The sequence below is a fragment of the Chenopodium quinoa genome, unplaced genomic scaffold (genome assembly GCF_001683475.1).
Source record: "Chenopodium quinoa cultivar QQ74 unplaced genomic scaffold, ASM168347v1, whole genome shotgun sequence".
NCBI classification, from domain to species: domain Eukaryota; kingdom Viridiplantae; phylum Streptophyta; class Magnoliopsida; order Caryophyllales; family Amaranthaceae; genus Chenopodium; species Chenopodium quinoa.
In genome coordinates this window covers 1499030-1513266 of record NW_018742684.1, presented here as the reverse complement: position 1 = coordinate 1513266, position 14237 = coordinate 1499030, and the positions used below count along the sequence as shown (strand labels likewise).

Below are 14237 nucleotides of genomic sequence, written 5' to 3'. Positions count from 1 at the left end.
TTAATAATAGTAGTTTTTTTTAATGTAGATAATAGTACACGTTTGTTCTTTCATCTTATTTTGTTGGGTTACAACTTACAAGCTGGCAAAGAGCCAAGACACGCGGATAATATGTCAAATATATATATAATAGCTAGATAAAACTATAAAACTTGCAAAAAATTCAACAAATTAAACTAATTAACATCCCGTGCATATGTTCTTATTTACCTATGGCCGGATCCGGATGTAGTTTGATTGCACCCTACCCGACACAAAATAGTTGGAAATTTGGAATGTTATAACTTATAAGCCAATAATAATACAATTGTATAAAAATACAAGTTGATTGAACATTTAATTCACATACTCCTCATCAGGTCGGGGGGTAAGGGCGAGTTTCCTTGTACCAAAGTCTTTGACCTGTACTACTAATACAAGTGGTAGTATAATAATTGATTTAACCAACCAATAGAAAAATACTAATGCTATATTTATATGCAGATGATCATCAAAACAGTTTAAATGAAGGGGAGCAAGTATTGGGTTTGGTTAAAACTGAGGAGCAAACCATGGATGCACCAACTAACACCACCATCTCCCACGGCGTAATCTCCGTTATCGGACGCCGAAGATCCATGGAGGATGCTGTCACTATTGCCCCTGCCTTAGTCCAAGTCACTAAGTTCCACTCTACCAGCAGGAGAAACGACTTGTCCGATGAGTTGATGAGTTATGATTTCTTCGCCGTGTATGATGGACATGGTAGCTATAGGGTAGCACAGAGGTGTAAGGAGAGGCTCCACCACGTCGTGGCGGAGCAGCTCCTTGTCACGGGCCGGGTGGATCAGTGGGAGAGTGTGATGACCACCAGCTTTGCTAGGATGGCCAGTGAGTTAGCAGCGGAGGATGTTGAAACCTCGGTTGTTAACACCGAGGAGGCGGTAGAGACTACCGCATTGGTGGTCATGTTAGGCAAGGAGGAGATTGTGGTGACTAACTGTGGTGATTCTAGAGCTGTTTTGTTCTGTGACGGTGCCGTGTTGCCCTTGTAACGTGACCTTAAGGTTAGATCTCGATCATACATTTCCCTTCTAATAATAAACAACCATGTCCATTACCTAAGGTTTCTGTTTATGCAAGTTATTCTATTCTATTCTAATCATCTTTGATGCATTTTGCATATTTGATTCAACTTATCTGGTCATGATTTTATTTGGTTACAAATTTAATATTCCTTACCTTACTATGATTGTATCTTATGTGTATAATATGAATAAGTTTAGAATTCAAGATCACCACGTCATAAAGATCTTATCTAATCTATAAATATTAAAATCCACGTTTAAATGATTATTAATCACTATTTTATATATTTGTGGCTAGGATCATTGTGTCGTGGCTGGACTCGTGGTATCCTAATTTATAATTCCGCTTCTTTTTTAATTACAGTTTAGCTGGTTTTTAAAGGGGCTGATAAGGCTAAATGGTTAACATGTTAGATACCTAAAGATAAGTTTTTTTAAAAAAAAAAATCGGCTTTACTTTGTTTTATATATTTTTTGGAGCAACGTGTAAGATATTAGAGATTTTCTATACAAAAACGGAAATGTACTTGACCCTTGAGGAGTTGAGGGTTCAACATACACTGTTCTATAACTTCTATAGTTGGGAGCTAGCCACTCTTACATTGTTACATTCGCCTTAAATGTAGTTTCTCTGTTATGTTGTACATCATTTATAGACAAATGTGCAAGGATAACCAAAATGGTAACCTCTTGCTTTCACATAGCTAAGGAATAATAGTAATAGACCAAGTTCAATTCATTATTACATGAGTAGATATGTGTAAATTTGCGAGTAATAAAAAATACTACCCCGTAGAAGACTATAATATTTATTATGGTCCTGATTAAAAGATTACGATGGCTAGTAAAACTATTTGTGCCAGATTGTAACGATTGTCATTTTACAACATTATTATGTCCTTGCAAAAATTTGGCCTTATATCAAATTCCCTAATTATAGATTGCCTTTTTTTATAAAGGAAATTTTGACAATTACGACCTTATGTTATGTCCATTTTAGCAATTACCACCTTCTTTTCTTTTTTTTATTTTTAAATTACCACATTCTATTTTCAAAAACATCAAAAGTTACCACCTTCTTGCCTCTCAACCATTCTTTCTCTTTCCTCCCTATTTCCCTCACATTTCTCATTCCTAACTCAATTGTCATCTCCCCTTTCACTTTTTTTCCCCAAACAATCAAAAACACTTCAATTCACTCCTCCAAATCAAAATTGACGAACAATTATTGGTGGTTTGGGGGAAAAAAAGCGAAAGGGGAGATGAGAATCCACATAGGAATGAGAAATGTGAGGGAAATAGGGAGGGAAGGGAAAGAATGGGCCCAAAATGACGTTACGTGGTAGTTGAGGGGCATGAAGGTGGTAACTTTTGATGTTTTTGAAAATAGAAGGTGGTAATCTTCAAAAAAAATAAAAAATAAAATAGAAGGTGGTAATTGCTAAAATAGACATAATAGAAGGTGGTAATTGTCAAAATTTCCTTTTATAAATGACTCGAATCATATGATATCACCTTGTTGATCCAACTGAATAATTTCTTCCTCCTTGTGAATGCAGCCTTGTGAACGCGATGGAGTCACTATGATATCCGTTCCTGAGGTGACAGTCCACAAGCGCGGGACATCAGAATACTTCATGGTGATTGCTAGTGACGGTCTATGGGACGTGGTGTCCAACGAAACAGTCTGCGACTTAGTAAGGAAATGCTGTTCGGGTGAAGTAGTCAGTAGGAGAATGGTGGAAGGGTCAATAGGCAACTGTGCAGCTGCTTCTGCTGCCATGCTGGTAGAGTTGGCTCTTGCTCGCGGCAGCCAAGATAATATTAGTGTCATAGTGGTTGAATTGGGAAAGGGTCAAGGCAATGCCGGAAGCTCATCAGCTACTTGATTCATAGTCTCAAACATAATTAGTTGTATGGCTAATTATTTTAACCCCTCCCTGAATTACATTATGCACTATACTCTTACAACGCGTAATTGTGTAATTGTAATGTTCTTTCTTGACTTACTAAGAGCAAGAAACGTTTTGTTGGGAGTCTTAAAATCATTTCCCGTCTTTAATATACGTGTATCATATTAGACTTTCAGTACCTTCCTTTTTATATCGTGTTTTTTTTAACTATCGGTTACTATGTACGATAGTTCTACCATGTAGAAGAGAGTAGAAGTTGATGTTTTTCTTGAAGACATAAATCAGTAACTGGTTTATATTTTCTGAGAGTAATACACTGAGACTTTTAACCAATTGTATGTGATTTTTGTCTCAGCATAATTATCAGTTAATCAACAGTTTTCGGCTTTTATCAGCTAGGCTCATTGATCAATAGCTTTATTTTTTAGCCTTGTAATATCTTGCATCTCCATAACTTTTGTTCTTTCACGGTGTATTGGATTGGTTGCAGTATATTATTATGTTCGGATTGGTTATCTAATGCAAGAGAGAAGACAACGGGGTACTTGTACGTTTGTGCAATTGTAATCCTTCCGAAAACCTTACTGGCTGAACCACTTCAACTGCTGCCTGTGGCAGCACAGTATCGAAAAACATTTCCCTATTTCTAGAGCCAATTCATACAAGTACATGCTACTATCTATACTATTTTAGGATGTTTGAAAAAATAGAGAAGCCTTCCAATTGATGTCATAAACTTATAACCCTTTTGAATTTTAAGAACATTACTGGAAGAACTGCTTCAGCTGCAGCTTGTGACAGAACTTGACTATGAATTGCTGATAAATAAAGTAGTTTTGCAAGTAATTAGGTTTCTAAAGGGCATCACATAAACTTGTTCATTATTCATAAAGCCCAATCCGATCAGAATAAGTTTAAATTGTTCTTCCCCAACAAGCAGGCGCGCATCTAAGGACACGTGGATATTCTCATATTCAGTACTACTGAACAGGCCCTTAGTTATTCGCCATGATCATATAAATTTTGCTGAATAAAAGATTTAGATATCATTTGTTGGCGTTGTAACTAGTGCAGCTAGCAAATCATCATCAAATAAAAGTCCAGCACTTATACTTTATGCCCGAGTTGCAAACTATAACGCGAACAACTTGGCTCAAGTAAGGAACAGCTAAAATTGCAAGCATCAGGCCCAATACATGTGTCGTGATGACAGTAACATGGGTAACGCTCAGTGTGATCCTAACCACTTGGCTCAACAATAGAACAGGCAAACTCCAAAAAGAAAACAGCTACAACATCTCAAACTGGCCCAAAACCTGCATTGCGATGACAGTAGTGCCCCAAGCCTCAGGGCATATTAACCTCAGCTCAAACGTGTCAACCGAGCCAATAGTGTACTCTAAGTCCAACATCCCAACTCAGTGTGTACACTACTAGACTGTCAACTTTGAACAAATACATTAGAATTTGCGGACTAACAGAAAACAATCTTTACTGCATTAACATAAAGTATGACATAGATTGTCAACTCATTGATAATGATACCAACAAGTAGCTGAGCATAAGAAATTAAGAAGGGGTGAAACAAAACTCTTAAGAGAATTAGAGCTAGAAAACGATAGTACATCATTACACAAATGCTGAAATCTATACTCATTCAAACCAGAAAAGGAAAAAATGTTGTAGAGTTTACAACGTCAAACACAAAACATGACGAAAAAGTCACACCTTAATTAGAAGCACTCTCTATAGAACTACATGAAAGGAACTAAAAAAAGACTCCCAACAAGTTTCTCACTCTTCTCTCTTTTACACATCTTACTCTTGCAAATTCTATATATATAAGCAGCCAAGGCGAGGAGAAAGAGGATGAGCACTCATATTTAATTCGTCTCTTCACACCTTTCGTCCTCCAACCTTACACTCTTATTTACCCTAAAGCTTTCTTCTCCTACAGCCCTATCATCATCCAGTGATATATGTAGAACTATCAACTCAAAAAGAAAAAGAAAAAGGATAATAACTTGACTGGACTCTAGTATACGCTGCACAATTGTTACATCAACCCCAAGTTCATGAAAAATAAACTTGTGTTCCTGTTCTTGCTGAACTTACAGCCGTTTTTCCTTAGGAAAGGTTGTAACTTGAGACTGAAACACTAGCAGGAGTTGAAGCGTGGATGTAAACAAATTCAAGGCTCTTTCCAGCTGATAAGCCGCTCATCCATGCTGGGAAGCCGTATGTATTTCCATACTTTGAAAGACCCCAAACAGGACCATAAAGCTTGTTAATAGACAGCTTCATGTCCTTGATTGTTTTGTTAGACTTGTTAGTCACTGTTGTGGAGTATCTGTAGTATGTTCTTCCTTGGTGAACCCAGGAAGTTGTGACCTTCTGGTTGATGGAAAGGTGAGCAGATGATGAAGCTGCAATGGAAGGAAAAAAAAAAAAAAAAAACAGTTTGTTAAAGGTGAAATAATCCCTTTACTTTGCTGCAGCCAGATCCAAGATCAAGTCTAATTTGCTTCATAAGAATCATTTAAGGAAAGCAAATCAGTACCTGGAGCATGAACTGGTTTCACATGTCGTGCTGGAGTAGGATAGAACTTTCGCACAGGAGTAGGCTTTGCCTTTGGTGCAGGAGTTCGTTTGGCCTTTGGTGCCGGTGTTGGCTTAACATTTGGTATTTGAACTGCAAATTGTCCAAAGTCATCGTTAAATACTCACATTCGATCCACTTAATATATCTCTGAGAGTTCTAATACATTGTGGCCATTGAATTTACCTGGAAGTAGCTGGTTGTAACCACTGTGACCAGTCAGACGAGCTAGAACACCGATAAGAGGAGCATTGTTGTAGGTGGCTGGCTCAGTTTGCTCGTAATTGTCTCTTTCATCAGCAAAGTTATCATAGGCATCAGGCCCACCAACGGTAGCACCAGTAAGAACATTGGGATCACTTGATTTCATGCCATACCAAGTTGCATATCCTCCCCTACATGTAACAAATGTGGGGTTCTTTTTGTAGGAAACAATGGATGAAGCTCGGTGATGAACATGTTGTGGGTAGTTGCTTCCGTATCCTACCATGTAACTTGTTGCTCTTGGGTTGTCTCCAAGGATGTAATCAATCTGAAGTTTAAGAAATTAGCAAAAGCAGTCTTAATCAGGGGTAATTCTCAAAATAAGGACAACAAACACATAAAGCCGCTTGCATATTGAGAAGCAAAGTAGTCAAGCACACAATTATACCTGAGACTTGGCAAATGAGAAGAGCTCAGTTGGGGCTACACGGCCAGCAGAACACTGCATGCTTGAGCGAGCAGAGGAAAGGTAGTCTGAGTAAACGGTGAGAAGGAAGGATGCACCGGTGACAAACTGCAAGTTGTTCCACCTTTGACGGAAGATCAGTCCACCGGGTGTTTTCTGAACATTCTTGCTTCCCTTTCCAAGGCATGCACACAAAAAGTATTCTGCCTTCTGCTGGTACCTCTCAAATACTGATCTGTAGGGTCCTGCCTTGCCTTGCATCAAGAACTGCAATACAGAATTTGCCATATCATCAATTAGACATGTAAATCAACAAAAACAGAATTACAACAGTCAACTTTATCTTTGAAGCCATCAATATACTTCAGTCAGATGGGAGGAATTTACCTTGGAAACAAGGACTTGAACACCGGCGTACTTGACATCCCACCCAAATTCAGTCATTGCCCAGCCAGTTCCGCCCAAAGCTTCAGCGTTTTTGGCAAGGTAACCCAAGTAGTATTGGTCATTGGTTGCCTTGTACATCCATGCAGCAGCCCATAGAAGCTCATCCTACACAAATTATAAATGCCACCATCATTATTTAGTTCATAAATAAAATCTTTTTTTTTTTTGGCAGAATTGATTAAAATCTTTAACATGTACCATATTGCACCCCCCCCCCCCCCAATCCCAATTGAAAGTTCAAAATACTCCGAACTCCATATCAATTTTAATTTGTTACTTACAAAGTACTAATTCAACCGAGTTACAATGTCATATCCAAAAGCAAATGAAGGCAAAGTTGTCAAATTTTGTCCCATAATATGTTGTGAAACCAATTTTGATTCTAAGGTGACACTTATATATCATACAAAGTGTTTGTTACTTTGTTGGACATAGGTAGTCCGATAAAGAGTAAGGCTAGATGGCATACATTTAGCCAGATAACGTCCTCAATGGGTACACAGTTTCACATCCTAAATCGGAATAATAACTAACAAATCGTTAGCCATTAATATGAATTCGAGAAGTTGGTTAACCTTAAGCATCATTAGTAGGTTTGCATCTCACTTATTTAATGTTGATGGTAATGTACATTAAATAAATATACTAATTACCGAATTTAATTTAAGTAGGAGAGAGAAAATCTATACCGCATAACCACTGACTGAACGATAGTACTTCTGAGCCACAGTAATACTGCTGTCATATTTGCCCCTGTACTTGTCAGCAAACTCAAACAGCTGCAAAACAAAATTCATTTCATAATCAAACAAAGGTAAACACTAACCAATGGCATGCCATGTAATTATACAGAAAAGTGAAGGGTAATTATGGGAAAATATGTTTTGTCTCAAATTTGTTAGGATATTATGCTACCGACAGTTGATGTCACGTGACCCGTTTGAAGATTTAGCACTTTTATCGGATCTTAGAACATACGGCTGTGATTTAATTTGGGCCTTTTTGGGCCATCGTAGAATCTACGGTACAGATCTGATCTGGTCCCAAACCCAACCTATAAATCTGTACGACCGTGATTAAAGGAGTTTTGTATTCAATGCTCCCATATACCCGCCGAAATTTATTCTACTCGTATTCTACCAGTAATTTTTATTTTCAATTTTAATAAATTTGATTGAAATTATTTGTTTGATTTATATGTCTATACTACCACAAGATTAGATTATATTGCTAGTTCAAATACACTAATGGTAATTTTCTATTCGGTTAAATTGAAGTAAACTGAATTGAATCAAAAATAGAATAATGAATTGAATTGAGTTTACCTAAATTGATTTGAGAATAAGTCTAAAAGAACATCGTATACCAATCCCGAACTTTAGTAACACTTGGAGGGTAACATTATTATACTTGGTAGTTTTGCCACCTATGAAAATTAACTTAAAAAGTTTCTAAGGGACAATGAGTAGTAGTATGGGTGTGTAAGATTAGTCAAAGTCCAAATGTAAGATGACACCTTGGAATTAGAAATGCGTGCTTTAAACTCTAATATCGATGTATTCAACATAATACTTTCATTAAAATCTCCATAAAAATCATGCGTGGTAAAATGAATTATTTATGACTATGAATTGTAAATATTGCTTTTAATTTAATTTTTTTTTTTTAATATTAATTTCTGTTATTAGGTTGACCACTTTAAAAAAGCAATAGGGCAGGCGGTTAGGAAATAAATGTATAGGGGTGTTTTTGCAGAAGTAGCCCACGCTAAGCAACGCAACGCAACACAACACACTACGCTAAGCCTGACATAGAAAGAGAAAAAGTGTTCTGTCACATTAACCGTCTCATAACTTCCTCTTTGCCATCAATTTTCATACATACCTAATTTTTTCAAAGTGAAACACACATACACACTCTTACACAGTCACACACCACTTTCACTTATTTATGTCGCCCACTCCCGTTTTATCTTACCATCCATCACCTGTTAAAACCCGAAATTGAATCGCTTTCGTATTATCTGACCACTTAACTAATTTTTAATGTTGTTGATTTGGTTAATTGTTCGTTTGAGGTATGAAGTTTCTTTTTAAGTGATGTTTATAAAGAATTGGCTAACCATAATTAGACCGTTTTGATGAGATTGTGTTGTCACATTTGCGCCATTAATGCAAGCATAAATTGGTAGGTTAGTGGCCTAGTACCAAAACATGACTCTTTATTTTACCAACTTTGTTAACCAAACAGTAGTTTATACTTTACCAACTAAATTAGATGACAATGACATACATTAATCCGCTCGTGTTACAAACAGAGTTAAAAAAAAAAGTATACCTGACGAGCATGAGTGAGAAGTTCTCTGGCATAGGCAGGGTTAGAGCGGTGGAAGACGATGGAGGCAGCGGCCATAGCGGCGGCTGTTTCACCGGCAAGATCCGAACCGGGTCGGCTTGGGTCAATCTTGTAGGCGGATCGGTCAGTGGTCATATCCTCTGGCCTTTGCCAACAGTAATGGTCAGTGTTACCATCTCCAACCTATATTTGGTCAAATATAAAATTACATAAATTTTTGTTAACATTCCACTTAAAATTCAAAAAGCCCTAAATAGTGGAGCATTTAAGCATAAAACCATTTCCAATGCATTCCAACTCAAATCAAACTTTGTTTTTACTTTTCAAAATTTAGCTAACTTATTAATTTGAATACCTAATTTCAGTTAAGAAAACAGAAACAATAATAAACTAACAAAGAGAATGCTTGCAATACACAAACTCCTCTGGATTTTGGTAGCTCAAAAAATCAATAATAATATTTAAATTACATTTTTTTATTAATTAATGATTAATGATATGTACTCTTATTATAATGAGGTTAAATTGTACTCCAAATCTAAAGAAATGTATTTAAGCACAACAAATAAAATACTTTGTTGAGCATTTTGTTTGGTTCCTCTCAATTGAAGTAAAAACAGAGCTCTCTGTTTCACATGAGAATTATTATATTTTAGAGTACAATTTGCACAAACATTACCAAACAAGAAAAAGTGTTGTTCAATAAACTTGTACTACTATCCCTATTTTCATAGAAAATCAATATGCTTTGTACACAACACGTCAACCAAAAATCACACACTTTCTCCATTTTCGCAACACTTTGACTTTTACCCTAATCAAATACTCTACTTATTTAATTCTAATGTTTGTAATTAACAAAAAACATTGTCACATAAATTTTATACTCCTAAGGTTCATCTTAGGTTTATTCTCATAAAAAGTAAGAATTGTAACAACAACAATGATAGTTTATAAATACGAGTGTTAAAGTCAAAACGTTAAATCAGTTATTAGCCAGATTTATTTGTTAAAAACAATCTTTTGTAACAACAACAACCATAATAACAATAATATTAATATTAGTATTAATAATAAATTAATAGTAGGTAAAGTACAAAAAAAAAGAAATTACCTCTCCATAAAGAACATTGGGCTCAGGGTGGGCCTTAATAAAATAATCAGTACCCCACTTAATAGCTTCAAGAGCATGGCCAAGTTCACCATTAGAAGCCATTTGTCCTCCATATTCAATAACACTCCATGACATCATTGTTACTGTAAATGCCATTGGTAGTCCAAACTTCACATTGTCACCTGCATCATAGTATCCTCCCACAAGATCCACCTATACCATCACCATTTCATCTTTATATTAGCACACAATTCATTCTACTACAATTTTCTTATTTAATTATTATTAGTCAATATTCTGATAAACTACCCATTCACCTAATTACCACCTAGTCTGACGTTGCATTACTAGTTCAAATTACATTATTGTCACGTGTTGCAAGTTGTAACGTTATAGTTCAAATTACATTATCAACGTGACTGTTAAGACTTACCCCGCTGGTCTTGCCGTCATTTAAACCGGAATGGGATCTCCAAGTGACCCTTTGATTATGGGGAAGTACCCCAGATCTTTGGGCTTCATAAAACAGAATGCCCTTACTTAAGGCATCACCATAGTTATGAGCAGCAAAAACCATTGGAGCACACAATAATACCAAAACAAACAAACTCCCCATTTTCATTTTCTCCATTGATTAATCCAATACTATACCACTTTTTCAAATTCTGGCAAAAAAACCCAGAAATTTTTTTTACCAAAAAAAAATCAAAAGTGTAAGATTGTTGCTATACTTGTGAAATTAACACAATGTTGGTGTGATTTATCACTAAAAATTGATAAACCCACCTAGAAAATGAGGAGAGATAATTGAAAAGGAGTAAATTTAGAGAGAGAAAGAAGTGAAGAGAGAGAAAGAGAAGAGGAGGAGTGAGGGAAGCAAGGAGGAGGTGAAGGGGGTCTATATAAGAAAAGAGGGCTAAGGAAGATGCCAATTGTGCAGAAAAACAGGCAAAGATTATTTAATGTCAATTACATTTTTATTTTTTAATAAAATTTCATGAAATTAGTATTTTCTTTTTTATTTTTATTTAAATTGTTATTTTTGGAAATGAAAAAAAAAATGAAAAGAGAAAACGGTTGAGAAAAGGAGCAGAGTCATGTGGGAATGGTTCCCTCGTCTTTACTGGGAAGGGTCGGTGTGGACTTAACTGAAGAAGGAAAAGGGGTAATTTTTTTATTTTTTTACTGTGGTTAATTTTTGGACAGTTTTTTTAGGTTTAACAAGTATGATATGGACAAAAAATTTCCAAATGAGTCATAAATTTATGTTTGTTTTACTCATTTCAGTTAAATTGGAGCATTAAATTTTACCTCTGTTGGTTACTTTTGTCCATGGATATGTGGGATGGGAACTCATGTTGTAATTGTTGTTTGGACTTTGAGGGATTGTTTCATACTGTATTATGATTGTGGCTGGTCAAAACTGTTCAAAAATAGTCCTAATTGCTTTTATTTTAGGGTAATGTTATACGGAGTATGTAGCCCTAAGGAATATATATAAGTATTAAATAAATTCTTAAAAATTGTATAAAATTAGGAATTCATGACAAAAACACGCGTAAATCAGTGTTAATAGTGTTTATATTTTGATGATTTCTTAACTTTATACTATTTTCAAGTGTAAATTTAATGCTTATATGTAGCCCTAAGAGTTATGTATAACATTTTCCTTTATTTTAAAGTATGAAGAATAACCTTATTGAACCGATATACGGAGTATCTTACATCTCTATCTAGTCCGTCTTTACATTTCAGACACATTGAAAGAGGAAATGACATTTATAGTTTGTACTCCGTAATTCATCATAAAATGATATTCCTTCCGATTTTATTTATTTTTTTATTAAGTGCTCTGCTTTCCCTTTGCTTGAAATTACATGTCGAAGGTTGGATAGAATCAATACCGAGTCAAAAGTTTGGTTATCAAGCCAAGTACTCGAGTCAAACTTCACGTTGAAGGAACTTTAGCCAAAAATATTGAATTTTTGGACTAATTAGGCTAGCTTTTTAGATTCAAATTTAAGGCATGGGCGCGGTGACCTTTTAATTTAAGTTTTTTTTTAAAAAAAAATCAATATATCATCTACGGAGTATTGAAATCCATTTACATCGAATAGGTTTCTTACCCTAAAGTAAATCAACTAATTCCCAAGTGTTATTGCATAATAAAGCATTAATTTCCTTGTTCGTGGCTTCCACCCATAAAGGATCAAGAGAATTGAAGCCTGAGAAAAGTTGAGAGCGAGGTTCCTCAATATCAAAAGAATTTGTCAAAAAACATTTATATGTTCGGAAAATTCTTCAAAGTAATCAAGTTGCACCAATGTTGAGAGTCAACATTGGATACATAAGCTATATCGCAATGATAGATGTTAACTTAGGGCATGTTCTCATTGACTGAACTTAAACCGAACTGAGCTGAATTGAAGTGAATATTTTATAAGAAAAGGAAATTAGGAGCTGAATTGAACTGAACTACACTGAACTGAAATGAAATGAATATTTTATAAGAGAAGGAAATTAGGAGCTGAACTGAACTGAACTAAAATGAAAATTTTATAAGCGAAGGAAATTAGGAGTTGAACTGAACTGAAATGAAATGAATATTTTATAAGAGAAGGAAATTAGGAGTTGAACTGAACTGAACTGAACTGAAATGAAATGAATATTTTATAAGAGAAGAAAATTAGGAGCTGAACTGAACTGAACTGAAATGAATATTTTATAAGAGAAGGAAATTAGGAGCTGAACAGAACTGAACTGAATTGAACTGAATTTTAACGTAAGAGAACAGACCCTTAGAAGGAAATATATGTGGCCTAGTAAATCTCCTAGGTTACACGTTCTGGTAAATCCTAAAAATGAACATAATGAACAGAACTTGAACTAGCGGAATCATCATAAGATAAATCTAACATGAGAAAAGTCATGAGTTATAAAAGAGAAGAAGAAATATGTAAATGAGAATAATGAGAAGGAAAGATCGAACCAGCAGGAGAGAAAAGAGGTGAATCATCAAAATATCGAGAGAAGTGGAATCAAGAAGATAGATACAAGTAAAGAGGATAGAATCAAGATGATTATGTAAAACACATGATAAGGAAAATGTTTCTCATGAAATTGAACATTTATTGAGGTTTTGATTTTAGGAGAAGAAAGATCATACAATTTATAACTCTTTTGATTAACTGAGCACCCCAAAAACAGTACACAAGACTCAACTCTTTCACTCCACAAACAAGGCGAAGGAGATTTTAAGCTAAAATCAATTGACAATAGTAGAAGTAACTCTACTAACTTATAGAGTGAAACCATCTATCCTCTTTCTCCAATGTGGGACACTCAAAATAGGCTATAATGAGTTTCAACATCAGCTATAATACTCATCGACCAATGTATGATTATGTCATACCAAATTTATATATACTATGTACCATACGTTACTACTTCGTATTTTTAAATCAAACTCCATGCTATTGTAGTATTTATAATTGTCTGATGTCATTAAAGATTCATGTCGTAATAATTGTTCACCTTATGGAAATATTAGTATTAAGCTAAATTTGGTCTAATGATAGGAAATATACTTTTCAACTTCAAGGTTAGGAGTTTAATCCTTACTAGAGGCACTTTGAGGGCGGAGGATCCATGGACTTACCCTACTCCCCTAGATGATGATAATAATAATAATAATAATAATAATAATAATAATAATAATAATAATAATAATAATAATAATAATAATAATAACTTCAACATGCAGATGTGTGTGTTGACTTGACGGGGTCTTCTCCTTTATTAACACAATTTGAATTGTTTGTCTTCGAACCTGATCGTGTTGTGTCACTTGCGACTCAGCGGAAGTGGACACAAGTATGGGGCGCGTCGCAAGGCTATTGGCTTTTCTTCATTTTCTCATTTTTTTTAATTGGGGGAAATATAGAAGGAGGTAGTTGCATTGTTGAAGCGGGTACATGTGTTTGCTAGGACTCGATATTGATAAACAAAAATAAGGGTTTGTTCACATTTACTGAACTGAGCTGAACTGAATTAATCTAGCCTGAAATGAATA

The 14237-nt window shown here is 35.1% G+C and overlaps 2 protein-coding genes across 2 annotated transcripts; one reads left to right on the top strand and one right to left on the bottom strand.

Moving 5' to 3' along the window:
* Positions 1 to 388: 388 nt before the first annotated feature.
* Positions 389 to 3272, top strand: LOC110722568 (probable protein phosphatase 2C 51). Its single transcript, XM_021901831.1, has 2 exons — positions 389 to 1046; positions 2627 to 3272. Exon 1 carries the CDS (start codon positions 465 to 467, stop codon positions 1032 to 1034), a length of 570 nt encoding a protein of 189 aa, XP_021757523.1. The 5' UTR covers positions 389 to 464; the 3' UTR covers positions 1035 to 1046; positions 2627 to 3272.
* Positions 3273 to 4560: 1288 nt separating this feature from the next.
* Positions 4561 to 11043, bottom strand: LOC110722684 (endoglucanase 6-like). Its single transcript, XM_021901962.1, has 9 exons — positions 10599 to 11043; positions 10166 to 10378; positions 9034 to 9234; positions 7386 to 7475; positions 6637 to 6801; positions 6232 to 6516; positions 5766 to 6111; positions 5541 to 5672; positions 4561 to 5406 (listed from the first exon to the last, which is right to left on the bottom strand). The coding sequence occupies exons 1-9, from the start codon at positions 10794 to 10796 to the stop codon at positions 5108 to 5110; spliced, it is 1929 nt and encodes a 642-aa protein (XP_021757654.1). The 5' UTR covers positions 10797 to 11043; the 3' UTR covers positions 4561 to 5107.
* Between the last annotated feature and the right edge of the window lie 3194 nt (positions 11044 to 14237).

Bases quoted from the DNA above. Each gene is read 5' to 3' on its own strand.
- LOC110722684 (XM_021901962.1), bottom strand. From the start codon at position 10,796: ATGGAGAAAATGAAAATGGGGAGTTTGTTTGTTTTGGTATTATTGTGT. The intron at 6,802-7,385 runs GTATAGATTTTC...TAATTTGTGTAG, and splicing joins GTTCAGTCAGTGGTTATGCG to GATGAGCTTCTATGGGCTGC. The intron at 6,112-6,231 runs GTATAATTGTGT...CTTAAACTTCAG, and splicing joins TCTCATTTGCCAAGTCTCAG to ATTGATTACATCCTTGGAGA.
- LOC110722568 (XM_021901831.1), top strand. From the start codon at position 465: ATGCTATATTTATATGCAGATGATCATCAAAACAGTTTAAATGAAGGG.